The sequence below is a fragment of the Zonotrichia albicollis genome, chromosome 17 (assembly GCF_047830755.1).
Source record: "Zonotrichia albicollis isolate bZonAlb1 chromosome 17, bZonAlb1.hap1, whole genome shotgun sequence".
Classification (NCBI taxonomy): Eukaryota; Metazoa; Chordata; class Aves; order Passeriformes; family Passerellidae; genus Zonotrichia; species Zonotrichia albicollis.
The window spans coordinates 1830417-1849102 of record NC_133835.1 but is presented as its reverse complement, the minus strand read 5'-3'; the positions used below and the strand labels follow the sequence as shown (position 1 = coordinate 1849102).

At 58.0% G+C, this 18686-nt stretch overlaps 1 protein-coding gene across 1 annotated transcript; it reads right to left on the bottom strand.

Moving 5' to 3' along the window:
* Positions 1 to 2981: 2981 nt before the first annotated feature.
* On the bottom strand, positions 2982 to 18643 carry LOC102062921 (sacsin). Its single transcript, XM_014273801.3, has 7 exons — positions 18480 to 18643; positions 16486 to 16573; positions 16201 to 16303; positions 15797 to 15943; positions 14085 to 15411; positions 13747 to 13835; positions 2982 to 13261 (listed from the first exon to the last, which is right to left on the bottom strand). The coding sequence occupies exons 1-7, from the start codon at positions 18500 to 18502 to the stop codon at positions 3219 to 3221; spliced, it is 11820 nt and encodes a 3939-aa protein (XP_014129276.3). The 5' UTR covers positions 18503 to 18643; the 3' UTR covers positions 2982 to 3218.
* Between the last annotated feature and the right edge of the window lie 43 nt (positions 18644 to 18686).

The following is an 18686-nucleotide window of genomic DNA, read 5'->3' as shown; positions in this document are numbered from 1 at the left end:
GCTCAGTGCTGCTGGATCAGGTGTATGAAGTGGCCAGGCTGTGGTGACACCACTCATTTCAGATCACCCCTGGATCTAGTATTAGTCTTGATTAATGACTAATATTTATATGCAGAGGATGTCTCCTCTAAGTGAAGAAACTTTACAACAGGGATTTATTCCACCATGATCATACGTATCACAAGGTAGTTCCTAGCTCATACACAAACATTACTTTTCCTAGAACTACTTTACCCACCTCTGTCCCTTGCTGGAACTCCTTTTATGGTCTTGGAGGGCCATTTAAAGGGGTCTCTGGTGGTCATATTCACTGTGAGCCCCCAAATTTGGAAGCGCCCTTGCCTTGAACTTCTCTTAGGGCATGCACTGTTGTTTCTTGTTACATAACTTTGCCAAAAACCTCACTTAGGTGCTTTATAATTTATTTTTCCACTGCTTCCAGCTCTGCTCAACATCCTATGTGTCTACTTTTACATTCTTTTATCTAATTTTCTAGTTAGTCTTTAAGCTGTATTTTGCAACCAAAACTTTCTCTTTTCTATGTTCTCTGTCACAGTGAGTTGCAGCAATGCATCTTCCTGGTGGCTGAAGCCCCCCCACCCCTTATCTATGGTCCCTGAGGCTGGCAGACATGCCACACACTGATGTCATGTCCAGCCTCAGCTCAGCTCACATCCCTTGCCCAGACAGGGGAGAAACATAGGCAGGAGAGGCAGAAGCCCTGTGCCTGGGCTGCCCTGCCTTGAAGGCACAAAAACCTCCACCTTCTACTGGTCAAGGATCAGGGCACCTGACATTGAGCCTTCAGCACTGAGTGATGGCATCCCACTTCTGCAGCCTTGGCCCAATCAGATGACCAGGTCTCCTCAGGAGATGCCCTTTGGCCTGGTCAGGGGCCACCCAACGGACATGATGCCATGGCAGCTTGGCAACCCCTGGATTTGTCATCACTGTGGTGATGTTTCACCTCAGCACAGAATCCCAGACTGGTTTGGGCTGGAGGGACCTCAAAGGTCATCCTATTCCACCCTCTGCCATGGGCAGGGACACCTGCCACCAGACCAGACTGCTCCAAGTCCCCTCCAACCTGGCCTCAGACACTTGAAAGGATGGGGCAGCCACAGCTGCTCTGGCCAACCTGTGCCAGGGTCTTACCATCCCCACAGGGAAGAGTTTCTTCTAACCCTGCCCTCTGCCAGTGGAAAGCCATTCCCCTTGTCCTGGCATTCCAGGCCCTTATCCAAAGTCACCCCTCAGCTCTCTTAGAGCCTCTTTAGGCATTGGAAATGTCTCTAAGCTCTCCCTGAAGCCTTCTCTTCTCCAGGCTGAACAGCCCCAGCTCTCCCAGCCCGGCTCAGAGCAGAGGGGCTCCAGCCCTTGGAGCATCTCTTTGGCCTCTCTGGACTCACTCCACATCCTTCTGATGCTGGACCCGAGGGCTGGAGACAGCTCTGCATGTGGGGTCTCACCTGAGCAGGGCAGAGGTGCAGAATCCCCCTTGTCCCCTGCTGCCCATGCTGTGGTGCCAGCCCAGGACATGGGGTTTTCTTGTAACAGCACAAGAGACTGAGGCACACTGAGATTTTTGTCCACCAACATGCCCAAGTCCTCCTCAGGGCTGCTCTTAACCCCTGCTCTGCCCAGCCCAAGTCTGTGCTTGGGATTGCCCTGACCCAGGGCCAGGCCGTGTACCTGGCCTCATATAGCAGTCACACTGGGACTTTGGTGGGTGGTCTCTGGGCCTATGGCAATGACTCCAGCTCATTGACATTTGAGCTCCTCTTGTTGCTTCCCCTACCTCATGCCTTTCTTGAGACCCTCATGCTCCCCTTGGTACTACCTCATGATCCTTGTCACAGGTTTGCATGGCCAGGTCTGGGTGGCAGGGGCCTGCAGGGTGACCCTCTATGAGGAGACACCAGAAGCTGCCCCCATGTTGGGCAGAGCCAGCTCCAGAGGGCTCCAGGATGGACCTGCCACTGGCTAAGGCTGAGCCAACCAGTGATGCCAGGAGGGCCTCTGTGATTAGATACTAAAAAAGGAGTAAACACTGCTGTGCAACAGCAGCTAGCAGGGAGGAAGGAGATGATGTGAGAGCAACAGCCCTGCAGGCACCAAGGCTGAGGAAGGAGGAGGTGCTGGAGCAGATTCCCCTGCAGCCTGTGGTGCAGCCCATAGGGACGATTTTGACCTATGGCCCATGTAGGTGAGTAGAGGAACAGATCCCCACTGCACCCCATGTAAGGACGCCACAGCACAGCAGGTGGGGATGCCCTGAAGGGAGCTGCAGCCTGGGAGGAGCCCACACTCGAGCGGGCTCCTGGCAGAGGCTGTGCTCTGTGGAGAGGAGTCCATGCAGGAGCTGGCAGAACACGAGAGCAGTCTGTTCCTGAAAGACTGTACCCCATGGAAAGGGACCTTGCTGGGGCAGTTCTTAGAGAACTGCAGCCCATGGGAAGGACCCACATTGGAAAAGTTGGTGCAGGACTGTCTCCCATGGAGAGGGGAATCTGTGAGGAGAAAGGAGCGGCAGAGACAAGTGTTATGAGCTGACAGCAATCCACATTCCCCATCTTGCGCACTGCTCAGGGGGAGGAGGTAAAAGAGTTGGGAGTGAAGCTGAGTCTGGGAAGAAGGGAGGGTAGGGGGAGGTGTTTTAAGGTTTATTCTTATTTCTCATTTTCCTACTCTGTTTAATTGGTTATAAAATAAATTAATTTCCCCAAGGTGAGTCTGTTTTGACTGTGACAGTAATTGGTCAGTGATCCCCCTGACCCATGGGATTTTTATCACATTTTCTTCTCCTTTTCAGTCAAAGAGGGGAAGTAATGGAGTGGCTCAGTGGGCACCTGGCTAGACAAAATTGACCCACCACAGCTCTCCAAATGCCTTCATCACCACCTCCACCTTCACCACCCATTGCCCATGACTTCTTCATGTCCCTGACTCCACTGTCAGTGAAGGATATCTACCAGCACTGCAACATTTATTTTGCACTTTATTTACTGCACACTCAAGACATGCCAATGGCTCAGGCTACTCTGTGATGTCCAGTGGTCTAGGCCTTCATCTGCCACCAAAACTCCCCTACCAGGGCTGGACAGTCTGGAATTGCCTGTGGCAAGTCCATGGTGAGTCCACAACAGGTCCATGGTGGGTCTCTGATGGGCGCCTGGTGGTCCTTTGCCCCAGGTGCCATGCCCCTTGGTAGGGACCTCTCACTTTCTGCCCACATGGTTCTTCAGTGTCACCAGCACTTCCTGTGCCCGCTTCAGGACCTCCTCCTCATCCACACTGGGGAAGGCCTCACTGGGGGTCATGGGAAAGGGATGGTAACTCGGGTACTGTGTGGCTTTGCCGTCCACACCGCAGTCACACAACCACTGCACATCCAGGACGAGGCCCCTCAGCTCCGGCTCCTCGGCCTCCAGGCTTCGGGCCATGCCCATCAGCCCCCTATGGCCCGCAAAGGCTCCCCCGTGGCAAAGCACGGCCGCCACCAGCGCCTTCTCCAGGGCCTGGTGCACTTTGAAGAGCACCCAGTTGGGGCAGCTGTGCAAGATGTCATTGCTGGCTGCCTGCAGGTCACTCGTGGCCTGACACAGCCAACGCAGGGCCTCAGGGATGGACGGAGTCAGGACCATGAGCTCCTCACTGCTCAGCAAGGAGCCACTGCCTCCCTGCCCATGGTGCCAGGGCGCGCTCACAGGTTTGTATTGGCCCCACACCTTTGGCCCCCTGACACCATGCAGAGGCCTCATTGCCAGGCTGGGGTCCTTCCATGGCCCCTCTTCTGCCACAGCTTCAGCCCCCTCCTGCAGCCTCTTCTCTGGCTCTGGTGCCACACCCACCAGTGCCACGTTGTTCTCCTCCAGAACCAAGGCAATTTCCTGCGGCTCCTGGCAGACCAGCATTTCACGCAGCACAGACAAAGCATGTGTCTCCAGCTGCCCACCCAGGATGTTATTGATCTCCTGCACCAGCATCTCCACCACCCTCAGCTGCTGCCGGTTCAGCACCATCTCTGCATGCTGGATGTAGAAGAGCCGCTGGGCACCACCAGACAGGCACACGTGGATAACCTGCGACTGGGAGCTGCCCTCCACCTTTGCCCTGCTGTGCACCAACACCGTGCGGATGTCCTTGCAGCACTGCACTTTCACCTGCTCCACTGCAAAGCCACCATCTCCCTCCATTCCCATCATAGCCTTGGGGGTCTGCCACTGCAGCAGGGACGCCAGCCCCAGCCTAAACCACGGGGATACCAGCAGGGTCTGCAGACGCCTCTGCGCAGGACACTGAGAGCCATACTGACATGGCTGTGGACCACCCTCCTCCAGCTGCTTCTCTGTCACCTCTGAAAGCATCCGTGGCTGCAGGTGTGGTGGCAGCCTTTGCAGCAGCCACCTGGCATTACACCCAGACACTGGCAGTGCAGCCATGAACACAAAGGTCTTCTCCAGGGCCCGAGCAGTCTCTGAGGGCACACAGTCGTTGAAGCAGAGTTTGTGGGACAGCTCCATGCAGTCAGCAGTGCTCAGCAGGTACAGCTCAGCCACAGCAGAGCAATCAGGGGGCTCTGGTTCCTCCCGCAGCAGCTGGAAGAAATGCTGTGTGGCCACCAGGACCGTCTTCTTCTGGCTACTGGAAAGGGTCCCACTGCCATGGCTCTCCTGGTAGATTTGGGCCAGGACACGGCTGTAGTGAGTTAGTGTGGGGACAAGGACAACGCCAAGGTGTTGCAGGAGATCTCCAAAGACAGCCATTTGGGGATGAGGCGTGAGGAGGTAGGGGTAAAAGTCAGCCTCATCTGGGAGTGCTGCCACCACCTGCCATGGCCTGGCCATGTCGCATGGCTTGGCCAGCACCACGGGCAGCTCAGCGAGGTGCTCTGCATCCACCTCCTCCAGATGGTCCTGCAGGAAGCTGTAGATGCTATGGAGCACCTTGGCCCGTGTGCTTAGCTGTCCTTGTGTCGAGCAAGCTGCCCTGCACACATGTTCCAGGTTGGCCACCACCAGGGCAGTGGGTATCTCTACAAGGACTCCCATGGCCTTCAGGGACGTCTCCTCAAGTTTAAGGGATTTTTGCAGCATGGTGGCTGATGTCCACAGGAGTTCAGCCACATTTTTGCAGTAGGAAACGCTGCCTTTCAGAGCCACGGCCTTAGTGCAGTCTGCAAAAGGAGGGTGAAGGTTCATTAAGTCTGGGGGGATATCCAGAGGAGGCAGGAATTGGATTGAGGCAATTTTACTCAGGAAACCCTGTGACTCAGGATTTTTCAACAGGATTGGAAGTTGCTTGGCCATCTCCTGCTGTCGCTCCAGCAGTTCTGCAGCATGGCATGTAGCCTGAGTGGCTTCACGCTCTATCTCCTCAGCCAGTGCCACAAAATCCTCTACAGAGAGGCTGGTGCGGACACCTGCCTCAAGTAAGAACTGCACAATTTCTTTCTGGTTCAAACGTAGCTCTTTAAAGAAAGATTCAGGCACAAAGCGGTTTTGGAGCCGCAGGGTGTGGAAGGAGGGCATGTCACAGTAGAAGTAGGAGGCCAGGCGCAGTGTTCCGTGGGCATCTGGTATAAAGGCCACTTTTTGAAAAGCTGCCACAATGGCCTCCACGCTCTTAGCATCACAGAAAGATTTCAGGACAAAGAACAATCGTACAGCTTCCATGAGGTTTTGCCATGTGAGCTGGGACAGCCGGGGAAGTACCACAGTCATGAAGAGCTTTTGGTCATCTGTGACCTCCCACTTCAAACGCTCAGCCAGCCATTTGTGGAACGGGCTTAGTGTGAGAAGAACCATGTCTTTGTCCAAGTCATACAGGGCTTGGGCATTCAAGGACACCTTTTTGCGGAGTAACAGCACCTTGCGGTAGGGAGCCACAGCTACATAACCCCCCCCAAACTTCTGGAAGAGAGGCAGGTGCTGGAGCTGCTCCAGTGCACGTGAATCCAGCTTTTCCTTTCCCTGCAGGACAAACCTTAGCAGGGCTGACAAATCCTCTTCCTCTAAATCCCCCCAGCAGAGATCAGCTCTTGTGTCTACCAGATGGGCCACTATAACCCCAGGATCTGTGACCTGCAGTGCCTCTGGCTTCAGGAAATGGTAGGCAAAACTCCCGGGCAGCAGGGACTTCTGGAGCACAGGGATGCCCATTTTATGCAGCACTTTTCCCACTTCAGAGTAACACTCATAAAGAACCTTGGAGAGGGAGGATAGTGGCAGTAGGTGCTTTGAGTCTTTCTTATCCTGAACAGGCAGCACTGCCATATTCTGGAGATGATTCATGAATGACTTCATGGCCGCATCTGAGGTATCGGAGCGGACCACCTTCTCAAAGAAGGTCCACAGCCCCCCGAGCCACTTTTCCCCCTCTTCGGTCCACTTCCACTGACCCAACACCTCCTGGATGAGTGGTATGGCCTGTGGGAGGTCAAGTTCCTTCACAAAGCAAGGTGGGATCCGTGCAGAAACACACTTTTGGGCAAAACGGTGGCTGTGCTTGGGGAAGAGGTCGGCAAAGGAGTTCTTGAAGACAGGGTGGTGGCTACTGCAAGCATGCAGAAGACCATCTTCTGTGGCCAGCAAGGGCAGGCCTTCCAGGATTGCCTTGTCCCCATCCTCGTGAGTACCTTGGGAGCGGCTGTTCCGTCCTGTTAAGTATTGTAGCAGGTAGGCGCAGCTCTTTGGGGTCCTCAGGGGTGTGTCAGCCAGCTTGCAGGGCACAGGCAGAGCCAGGGCCTTGAGAAAGCACCGGAGAGAGTCTGGCCCTAAGACAACAGTGTTCACTTGGGCTTCAATGAACTCCTCGCGGATCTGCTGCAGGCGGGGGAATGGGAGAACCAGTTTCATGTTCAGTTGCTCCAGCACTTTCTGGATTTCTGGCTGAGGCATCTCCTTGAGGAAGTATGGCTCTGTTAGTATGTCCCCTCCACCTGGAGATGCCCAGGTTATTGTCACCCTGTCAGATGACTCCCTGTACACAGGCACAAGGGGCAGGCGTTTATGACTGAGGTACTTGTAGACCTCTCTCACCATGTCCTGGAACATAGGTAACACACTTTTCATAACAGGGAAAAACTGGAGGAAGTGGGAGTCCAGGTGGTGCCAGCAGAGTCCCAGGGACTGATTCCAGAGCTTTCCTGGCTCCAGGGCTTTCCACTGCCTGGTGAGAAAGTAACAGTATAGTGGAACCACCAAGCGCCGGAGCAAGAAGCCATTCCAGGTTGCCCCTGTGCCGCCTTTGTCCCAGTGGAGACTGCACCTGGCTGCATCCACAGAGAAGTTGGCATTGATGTGCAAAGGCAGCTCAGTGACTAAGGGCAGTGGGAGGGTGCAGAAGGCTCTGCCCCTGACCCGGTTCAGAGGCTCCAGGCGGGCAGCCACAGCCCCATAGGGCAGCCATTTAAGTTCTGGAGACTCCTCAGCCCCATCCTCCACCCCAATTTGGGAGATCACCTGCCACAAACTTGTGGTCTCGGTCCTGCTATTTTTGACTTTCATGGTATAGGAGAGAGGGGTGGGGCTGTTCCCATCCATGGCTTGGCTTAATCTTGCTTGAAAATCCCGTCTCAACTTTGCATCATCCTCTGTGAGCTCCGTGGTTACCCGCAGTTTCTCCACCAACTCTTTCCCATCTGGGGGGATCTCAGAGAAGATGATGGTGTGGACATGCCGGAGGAAGAGCACCAAGTCCTCACCTTCCTTAGCCAGTGTTTCTTCCATGTTCTTGAGGTCTTGGTCTCGCACGACAATGTCAGACACCCTGGACTTGGCAGCCTCATCTGCAGTGCGGAGCGGCAGCCGGAAAAGGACGCCCTGTTTCAGGTTGAAGAAGGATGGTAGGAAGGTGTCATAAATGTCTGGAAAATTCTTCTTGAAGTCAGTGTTGACAGCAAACATGCTACCAGGCTTCTCAGTTGTGGCTGTGGGCAGATAGAAGAGATGGGGATCAGAGACACACAGGGTACTGTCTCCGGTCAGGAAGGCTGGGCAGTCAGTAAAGTGGTAGACAGTGTTGAAGCCAAGGCCATATTTGCCTGTGACATCCTGACGGTCTTGCTTGCTACCGACCCCCAGATGCTGAATGCCTTTAATGTCCTGCTCCTGGAAGGGGCGATCATTGTAGATGCAGAGGGCAGGGCCCTGCAGGGTCTTCCATTCCTCACTAAAAGTGGCCTTTGCTGGGTGCTGCCGGCGATCCCACACAAAGTGCAAAAGCCCCGCACCAGCATCATCCGCGTTCTGGAGCACCTCCTTCACCAGATCAGGAGTGGGGTACTCCTTCAAGATGTTCTTCAGTCGCGTTGGCAAATCTTCATGGGGACCAAATGGCTGTGCCCAGAGGCTCAGGTGATCATTGTTGACTACACACCTCTCCACTGCTCGGTGGCGTGTGGTGTTCACCCCACAGTGCAGGGCTGCCTCTCGGGACAGCTGTTTATGGCACAGCAGGACATCTCTGTCCAACGGCATCCATGGTGCATCATTGAAGTAGAGCTTGTCCCGTGGGTGTAAAATGCCCTCCTCATCAGGTAGAAAGAGTTGCTGGGTCTGGCAGGCATCAGGCTGGTTGCCATCTTCCATCAAGCCACAAGACACAAGCCGCAGGGCCAGATTCAGCTCCGCAGCAGGCAGTGGCTTTCCAGCATGTGTCTCTGCCAGGGTGCAGAGCACTCGGGCATAATCATCCCAGGTGAATGTGTGGCGCAGCCCCACACACTCCCAGAGCTCTCTGTAGGGCTTGTACTGGTCTTGAAGTTGATGAAGGTATGGGGCAGCCTCAAATGACAGTGTCTCAGCCACAGCTGTGACTGGCACAAAACGGGAGCCCACCAAGATGAAGGGCTCCCCTGGGGCCACTGCAGATGCCACCTCATCCCGGCTGGAGGGATGTTCCTGGAGCAGCATGTTCAGGTGCTTATAGCAGCAGTTGGTGTTGTTCTGCAGGGTCTCCAAAGGGAGGGTGTTGGAGAAACGACAGAGTGCTCGCAGCTGCTCAAGGACCTGAGCTGATGGTACCTGCCGGTCCAGCCCCAAGAAGGACGCTACATCCTTGGAGAGGCTGAAGTTTTCCCCCAGCATTTTAGGAGCCAAGATAGGCTGGATGAGTCCCACTAGTGGCTCATGGAGGTGATGGTAGAGCTGGGCAGCTGGCAGCAGCACAGGGTCACCGGTGTGCTGTGCAGCAGGGAGGAAGGGCACACTCTGGAAAGCGGCCTGCAGGGTGTCGTTTGTTCCCTTCTTCACTGCATCCCGAAGTAACTCAAGGATGCAGGCAGCCCTCTGGCAGCCCTGGGCATGATTCTTGGTCCAGACTAGCTGCACAGTCTTTGCCCTCTCCAGCAGCTCTGGCAGAGCCACGGTGTTCTTCACCATGCCCAGTCTCTCTAGTTGGTTTAGTCTCTCCAGGAAGGCATTCCCAGTGGGGAAGCGCCCATCCTCAGGGTTGTATAAAGGGGCAGCACGGCCTCTGGGATGCACCAGGTAATTGATGAACTGCAGGTGGCCATGAGGGGTGACAGGGATGCAGGGCACTGTCCGCAGCACTTTGTCCACACCCTCATGAGACATACCCAGCGCATGGAGCACCAGCAGGTTCCGGTCAACATCAGGGAGATTTTCCAAGTTGGGAAGCACAAGCTCACAGAGAAAGCGGCTCCAGTCATAGGTTCCAGCATCCAGCGCCTTCCCGAGGCCCTCCTGCACCTTCCCAGGCAAGGCCACAGCCAACAGGGGACGGGGCACGGTGATGGCAAAGACTCGCTGTGCCACAGTTCCCAGCTCAGGGTGTCTCTCCACAGCCTGGTGCAGGAAGCGGGCGTCCTGCAGTGAGCACCAGGAGTGGCCATCGGAAAAGAGCCTTGGGCCACTCCTGGCTGCCACAGCCTGGTAGAAACCAGTCACAGCCTCTGTAAAGGGGTAATGGGCAGTGCTAATGTCTGGCCAGAAGAGATGATACTCATAGTTCTTTAACTCGCCTGCCTCGTGCATGGCACGGAGATGGTCCAGTGCCCGGAGCCAGGCCAGTGGCACGGCATTGTGGAGCAGCACCTGGTTCCACTTGCCCCGCTCCGCCGTGCTCCACAGCCCCTTGCGATTTGAGAGGATGCTGAAGGCCCCATGCAGGTGAATTGGCAGCCCTGACATGATCGGCATGGGAAGGTGGCAGAAAACTTGCCCCTTCTCAGCGTCCAAACGTGGCACCCACTTGCCATCTTCAGTAGGGGCAAGGGGAAGGGCCACACCAGCCATGGGAAGGGGAGGATGGAGTCCTGCCTGTGTGTTCTGGTGAAACAGTTCCAACAACTCCCCATCACCCTGACACACCAAAACCAGGTAGTGCCACGTGGTCCTGGATTCCTCCTCACAGGCTGAGAGCTGCTCGATGGCTGCCCAACTTGGGGGATCCCCAGGGGCCCCCAAGTCTCGGATCTCCTTTCTCTGCAGCGTGACCAGAGGCATGGTATCCTCTGCAGAAGTGGCCGTGTCTGGCAGCATCTCCAGGGACAACTCCCTCACCTTCTTCAGGAAGAGCAGCAGGAGCCGGTTAGAGCCAAGGAAAGCAGTTCCAAGGGACTGGATGCGCTCTGTACCAAAGGCCTCAGAGCAAATCTGTGATGTCACAGCTTCCTCTTCAGTGCGAAAAGGCAAGCGGAAAAGGCTCCCTGAAAAGGGTCCTGGCTCAGGCAGGCAGCACCCAAAGATACCGTGGTAGGGCTGGAACTGCTCAGCAAACACACGGAGGATGCGTGGTCGGCTGGAGAAGTCCAGGCGGATGCCAGGGGAGCCAGCCCTGGGGATGTGCTTGCCCAGATGTGTGCCATTGGGATCAAAGATGAGCAGTGTCTCCCCACTCAGCACTGCTGGCACATCCGTGACACGGTACACAGAGCTGAAGCCCAGCCCAAAGCGCCCGATCCGGCCTGCCTGGCCTTCCTTTGTGGCAGCCCCAATCCGGGTGATGTTCTGGAGGTCATCCTCTGTGAACAGGGCATCGTTGTAGGCCCAGAGGGCTGGGCCATGGCAGACAGCCATGCCTGGGTCTAGCAGCCCAGAGGTGGCCTTTCTGCGGCACCGCAGGTCCAGGAGGAAGCGGCACACGGTAGCACTGGCATCCTCTGCGTTCTGGACCATCTCTGTGAAGAGGTCGCCCTCCTCGCCGTACTCCTGGAGGATGTTGCGGAGGCGTCGGGTGATGGGCTCTGAGGGGCCACAGGCTGTGAACGGCTCTGGGCCCAGCACCCGCGTACTGAGACGCTCCGTGCCCAGGAACATGGCTGTGCTGGAAGGCACTGCCTCGTGCACCACCTCTTGAACATCCTCCTCTTCCTCCAGCTCCATGTCCAGGTACACGGCAGAGGCAGCTGGACGGAGGGCAAAGCCTGAGCCCTGAGGGATCCTCACAGGAACCGGCACAGTGCCCTCACTGTGGTGGCCTCGCCTCTGCAGCCACTCCAGGACAGCTACAACCACCTGCAACTCTGCGGCAGTGCCCGCTCTGGAGCTGCGCCTGTCTATGTCCTGCCCCAGGGCGCGCAGGGCTGACACTGCCCTCTCCTCACTCACCCCATCTGCCACTCCCCAAGCCCTGAAGAGGCAGCCGTAGGACAGGAAGTCAGGGGGCACCCGGGGCACCAGCATCCCCAGCTCCAGCTTCTCAGGATAGCCCAGCACAGCATCACGTGGCACGACAAGCCCAGACCCAGTCCACACAACAGCACTATCCGGGGCAGTCCCAAAGGCCTTCAGGTTTTCCTGCATGTGCCAGTAGACGGGCTGGAGAGCACGACCCACCTCATCCAAGTTCCTGCGCCCTGCCAGCTTTCTCAGCTGCTCCCACACTCTCTCCGGCGGTGGGGTCTGGCTCAGCCCCAGCTTCTTCTCTGCCTCTGGCACAAAGGCGTCAGTCAGGGGCATGGCAAGCCCCACCAGGGATTGGTACTGCATGGACCTCAGCTCCTTAGGGGGCAGGAAGGGCTGCCCAGTCTCTCCTGTGCACTTGGAGCGAGGCACCCAGGGCAGGGCCTGAAGCTGCCCGAGCTCTGCAGCACTGAAGCCATGCAGTGCCTTGGGGTGGTTGCAGACTGTGATCAGTGCCTCAGCCCGGTCCAGAGCTGCCATGCCACCCTGCCTGACTTTTGCTGCAGCTGCTAGGATGTCTGAGGGCAGCACGCACCCCTCACCGTGCCGCAAGCCCACGGCCCTCAAGGCACGGAGGACAGACGGATTGTGGAAGGCAGCAGGAGGAAAGCGCTCGGGTCCCAGCAGCGCCTGCAAGGTGCTGTCACAGGGGTCATAGAGGTCTTGCGGGCATGCGGGGCCATCAGGGGTCTCCAGGAAGGCCAGCGTGCTGCAGGCCTGCTGGAGCGAGGGGCTCTGTGCAAAGACAGTGTCCCCGTGCTGCAGCACCCAGAGCAGCAGAGCCTGCGTCTCAGCTGCTCGCCCCGCATACGCCCCTTGGGCCACGGCTCTGACGGCCTTCAGCATCACACAGGCTGCACTGACGGGAAGCCTCTGCAGCCTCCCGAGGAGCCGCCGGTCAACTTCATCCCGGCACCGCAACACAGCCTCCGGCAGCACCACACCTTGGGGCAGCTCCAGCTCTGGCTCCAGTGCCGGGGTGGCAGCAGCTGGCACCAGCTCCGTGGGCTGTGGGGTGGCCAAGCAGGGCAGGGGCAGAAAGAGGGGCAGAGCAGCCAGAGTGGCCATGTCCTGCTCTGTCAGGGATGGGACGTCTGACAGGTAGTGCCGGAGGGTGACCACATCTGCATCAGGCAGTGAGGCCATGCGGGAGGCCACTGCGGCAGACTCCTGCCTGCCCAGGGCCCGCAGGGCATTGAGGGGGGATGGAGGCAGGACATAGCGGGGCAGCGAGTGGTGCCACGTGCTTGGTGGCACCACAGGGCAACCCAGGATCTCCAGCACAGAGGCCACCTCAAGTGGCAGGAGCTGCCCCTCCCATGCCTGGAAGATAAGACTGGACTCAGGTATCAGTGGAGCCAGACGGACCGTGGGGGCATCCAGTGAGGACAGGGCTATGAGAGGAAGCCCCTCCAGAGGGCCCAGGTCTTCCATGTGGTGGGCCAGGAATTGCCACAGGGCTGGGAACCAGGAGGCTGGGGGCTGGGGGGGGCCTTGGGCTGGGCACCACGTCACTGGGGTTGAAGACTGGGATGTCCAGGTGGGGGGCAGAGCCAAGCGCAGGGTCTGTACAGTCACGGCTGGATCCAGCAGAACCAGGTTGGAGAAGAGACCTGTGTACAAGAGGCAGAGGCTGCACCAGAAACACGTGGGACCTGAGACCTGGCAGGGGGACACAGGATGGGGGAGAAAGAACCTGCAGTGGATGGGTGGCACCCATATGGAATTTGGGAGGACCTGGGCTCTGGAGGGATGGTGGATACCTTCAATAGGAGCACAGAGAACCCAGAAACCTCAGGGTGGGTGGGGATATAAGAAAGATATGGGAGGTAAAAAGGTGTTAGGGGGACCAGCACTGGGGAGCACAGAGGTCTTCAGAGGAGGAATACAGTGAGACTCAGCACCTGAGGGAGCACAAAGGGGACAGGGGAATGTGGGAAGAACAGCAAGGACATGGATCCCCAGAGAGACAGGGATGTACAGGGAGATACTGGGGCTGCAGAGGAACCCCAAGGTGTATAAGGCTGCCTGGGCATGTTGGGGCTTAGGGGGGGGCAAGCAGGGACCTAAAGGTGATCCAGGGACCCCCATCTCTTACCCTTCTTGGCAATGCCTCGCAGGAGGCTGTCCAAGCCTGGCTCCAGGTCTGAGGGCAGGAAGGACCCAGCCAAGCCAGGCAGGAGCTCCCTGTGGTGACAAACAGAGGTGCTGGGGGACCAGAGGGGTAATGGGGAGCAGTTTTCTGGACACCTGCCTTAGTTCCCACTTGGTGACACTAGAGAAGGAGGGCAGTGAGCAGCCCAAATATCCAGGGCCAAATATTTAGGTTTGGCCATGCCCCCCCTTCCCAATTGAAGAGCGAGAGCTGTGACTGTGGGCAGCTGCCAGTCCTGCCTACTCTGCAAGGAATGGAGCCGCCGGGGCCCGCGGGCTCACCTGGGGCAGTCGGATGTGTCCACGTAGACAATGGCCGATGCAGTTCCGAAGGCCACGAAGGTTCCGTCGGCGCGGGGCAGGAGGGGGAGGTCGCGGAGCCCAGCATGGCACCCATCCCCAGCCACGTAGCGCAGCAGGGAGAGGCGGCTGGCAGCCGGGAGCGCTGCGGCCCCGTGGCGCCGCAGCACCTCCCGCACATGTCCCGCCGTGGCCTCCCGCAGACCCTTCGGCATCCCCAAAGCCAGCGCCCTCCACACGTGGGGTGGGACCTCGACCACGGGCTCCCCGGCCGCCACCAGCAAGGCCTGCACCGCCCGCCGTGCGGCCTCATCGCCCGCGGCCGCCGGCAGCAGCACAGCCTCGAGGGCCCGCAGCCGCCCCTGCCCCCCGGCCGGCAGCAGGACGGGGGCGGCCGCCAGCTCCCGGCACACGCGGCTCACCAGGCTGTGCATCCGGCCGCAGCTCGGCGTGCGCTCAGGGTCCGGCCACAGGCTGTAGGCATCTGCACCGGGCAGGGCCACGGCCACGGCGGCCAAGGGGCTGTAGACCCGGGGCAGGAGGTCGAGCAGTAGCAGAGCATTCCAGCGGGCATCTTCCTCACCCTCCTCACCCTCCTGGGGCCAGCGCAGGTGGCGGCGATTATCGGAGAGGGCAAAGGGAGCGCTGGTATGGACGGGCAGCCCCGTGGCCGTCTCGTCGGTGGCTGGCAGTGGCAGGAAGCAGCAGAGCCGCCCTTGGCAGGCCCCGCGGAGGGGGTGTGCCAGGCTCAGCTCAGGGCAGCACCCCAGCCGTGTGCCCAGAGCCACGGCTGGCTCCTCAGTGGCCCTGCCTGTGGCCACCAGCCACTCGCTCCCAGCACCCACCTCATCCCCGCGCAGGGCCACCAGGCACCACTCCAGACTCAGCCCCTCAGCCCCTGATGGCACCGGGACAGGGAGAGGCTGGGGGGATGCCTCAAGTGTTCCCATGAGTGTCTGGACCCCGTCAGGGGCCACACGGTGCAGGGCCACGCGGCGGACATGGCGGAGGAAGAGGAGGGCAAGAGGGGCCTCTGTGAGGAAGGTCTGGATGAGGTTGCAGATGCGCTCAGGATCGGAGACCCCTGCAGCAATTTCTGAGGGTTGCCGGCGAAGGGGGAAGCGGAAGAGGGTGCCCTGGGCTGAGGCACGGTGTTGTCCTACAGCTTCCAGCCCAGCCCAGAAGGGCTCGAAAAGGCCAGGAAGGTCCTGGGCCTCAGAGATGTCCCAGCGCTTGCCACCACCAGGCAGCACCTGGCATTCGGGGTCCAGCACCCCCAGGTACGGGGGGCTCAGCACACCTGGCAGGTCTGGAGACATGGGAACCATGAGGCCACAGAGATGACATGGACACCACTGCCTTCCCAGATCATCCCAACTCATCAATGCCCACACAATGGCCTCAAGTTTATCCCCATGGTGCCTCCCATTATCCAAAGCTTAATCCCAATTCACCAGTCCTCCCTCTGTTTGTCCCCCTAGCCCTGCTCTCCATTTCCAGCCAGCCACCCGATGCTCCAGGTTTCCTCACTTTAGACACAGCCCTCTGTTTTGCACACCCCCAGTGCTCCCAGTTCTCCCCAGCACCTGTATTTCAGTGCCTCCAGTAAAACCCACACCCAGTAAAACCCACACGCAGTAAAACCCACACCCACACCCAGTTCAGTCCCAGCTGAGGCTCTCAGTGCCACTCACCAGTGAGGTGGTACACAGAGATGAAGCCCAAGCCGAAGCGCCCCACGCTGCGGGGATCCTCCCGCTTGTGTGACACCCCTGGGCGCTGAATCCCTGTCCAGTCCCGGGCCGACATCACGGCGTCGTTGTAGGCCAAGAGAGCTGGGCCTGGCGGTCAGCACCATCCATGGGTTAGGGGCAATTGGGACATGGAGTGGGAATTGTCATTCACACTCACTGTCCCCACAAGCTCCAGTCCCACAAAACCCCCCTCAGCAGCACTGAGTCCTACCAGTACCCTCAGTGCCCCCAGCACATCCCAGAACCCCTCACCAGTTCCAGTTCCCCCAGTCCCTCCCAGCACCAGCCAGGGCCACTCCAGGGCTTCATCCAGTTTTTCTCCCAGTGCCCACAATGCCTCTCACCCTGGGTGCCCTCCAGTCCCCCTCCAGTGATGTCGAACTCCCGCTCGTCAGACACAAACACAACTTCATTAGCGCCGGCATCGTCCGCGTTCTGCACCAGCTCCTGGAATTACAGATCAGTGCTCATTCACCTGGGCCCTCCAGGCCCCGAGAAGAGCATTGACCCCCTCTCCCAGCTGGGCACCAAGGTCCTGGGGCTGGTGCTGGACAGGGACCAGCCCCACTGCCTGCAGTGCCTGCCCTGCTGGGCAGGAGATCCCAGATGGGGTTCCCTGGGGGTCTGACCTTGAGGATCTGCCCTCCATCTGGGTACTTCTGCAGGATGCTGTGCAGGTAGTCAAGGAAGGTGGGTGCCCGCTGGCAGAAGGTGTCCCTGTAAAGCAGAGAGAGGGAGAGACGGTGTGGGGGAAGCTCTGTAACCAGGACACCCACATCCTCCTTGGATCCCACAGCATGTGCCTCTGCTTGGAAAGGGTCAAGGACCCCATCTCCTTCCAGGATCCACTGAAACAATCACCTTTAAGGACAACAACTACACTTCTCCAAACCCTTATCTCTGCCTGGGATACCACAGAGCACTGGTTTTGGCTGGGATAGAGTTAATTTTCTTGCCAGAAGTGTGTACAGGGCTATGTTCAGGATTTAGCATGACAGTGTCAGTTGCACACAGATGTTTGAGTTGGAGCCCAGTCAAGGACTTTTCAGTGCCCCATGCTCTGCCAGCAAGGGGAGGCACAGCCAGGAGACCCGACCCCAACTGGCCAGAGGGATATTCCGGACCCCAGAACCTCCTGCCCAGTACAGAAACTGGGAGGGGGTTGGCCAGGAGTCACCAATCCCTGCTGTGGGATGGGTGGGGCATTGGGCAGTGGGGCATGAGCAACTATTGGGCATTGCTGGTTTCTCTTGGGTTTTATTCCATTCTCTCTCCTTTTCATTACTATTAGTAGCAGCAGTAACATCAATATATTTAGTTTTGTTTCAATTATTGAACTGTTCTTGTGTCAGTTCAGAGGTTTTACCTTTTCTTTTTGATTCTCCCCCACTGGGAACAGTGAGTGGCTTTATGAGATGAGCTCTGGGCAGGGGTTAAACTGTCCTGAGGGTCTGGGTAACCAGAGAGTATTGGGAAGGGGAAGGGGAAGGGAAGGCTGAGCTGGGAGATTTGTCTCATGGCTTGGCTCTCGCAGAAAAGCCTAAAGGTGTAATTATTGGCAGTTCCCACTGGATGGTTCCCGAACCCAGCGGGGACGGCAATGCCGAGCACAGCCGGCAGCTTTGATCCAGCCGTCCTCTCGTACCACAGCCCCGTGTTATCAACCACAACAGTGATAACCTTAGCCCAGAGCCAGGGAGGATGAACATTCCCATGGGACCATGCACACCAGGAAGGGTTTTATAAAATGCACCTGTGAGCGCACGGGCAGGAACTACGAGAGCAAACTGTGACCCACAGCTATTAAATAAATATGAGAAATGTTTACAACTGTGTTTTAACACACTCTGCTCAGATCTCAACTCTTTGTGCCCCAAAGAGAGGACCGTTGTGGTTTAACCCCAGCCAGGAACTCGGTCCCACACAGCCACTCGCTGCTCTGGTGAGACGGAGGAGCGAATCCAGAAAAGGTAAAACCCATGAGTGGAGATAAGAATAGTTAAAAAACTGAAACAAGACTAAATAAATTGATATTACTGCTGCTACTACTATTAAGAATAGTAATGGGAAGGAGAGAGAACAGAATAAAACACAATAGAAACCAGCAGTGCCCAGTAGCTGCTCATCACCACTGACCAATGCCCAGCCCTTTCCCCAGTAGCAATCGCTGGCTCCCAACCCCCTCCCAGTTTCTGTACTGGGCAGGAGGTTCTGGGGTCCGGAATATCCCCCCGGCCAGCTGGGGTCGGGTCTCCTGGCCATGCTCCCCTTGCTGGCAGAGCATGGGACACTGAAAAGTCCTTGCTTTGGAGTGAGCTCAACAGGGCTCTGATTCAGCATGTTACCAGCATTGCTCTCACTTTGAATACCAAAAACAGCGCTGGAGCAGCTTCTGGGAGAAAATTCTCTCTCTCAGTCAAAACCAAGACATCCAGCAGCCCCTGAAAACCCCTCCCTGTGAGCCCGGACCGCTGCAGTCCCCACCTCCCCCAGTCACCCTTCAGTTCTCCCCAGCACCCCCCGAGCCCCTGCCCCACCAACAGCCCCCCGTGACCCCCAGAGCGCTCCAGCCATGCCCTGTGTGCCCCCACAAACCCCCAGTGATGCCCCCAGACCCACTCACGCCTTCGGCTGCTTGAGGGCCATGGTGGGCACTGCGGGGGACCCCTGCCCACTCCTGGAGATGCTGCTGCTGCTGCTGCTGCTGCTGCTGGTGCCGCCGCCGCCCGGTGTCCCTGCCCGGTGCCGCCGCCGCCCGGTGTCACTGCCCGGAGCTCCGGTCCGCCCCCTGCTCCGCCTCCCTGGTCCCGCCTCCCGGACCGAGAGTTTC

Coding starts and splice junctions, on each gene's coding strand:
- LOC102062921 (XM_014273801.3), bottom strand. CDS start 18,502: ATGGCCCTCAAGCAGCCGAAGGC. Junction 15,412..15,796: donor CTCTGTGTACCACCTCACTG/GTGAGTGGCACT, acceptor CCATGTCTCCAG/ACCTGCCAGGTGTGCTGAGC. Junction 13,836..14,084: donor GACACATCCGACTGCCCCAG/GTGAGCCCGCGG, acceptor TTGTCACCACAG/GGAGCTCCTGCCTGGCTTGG.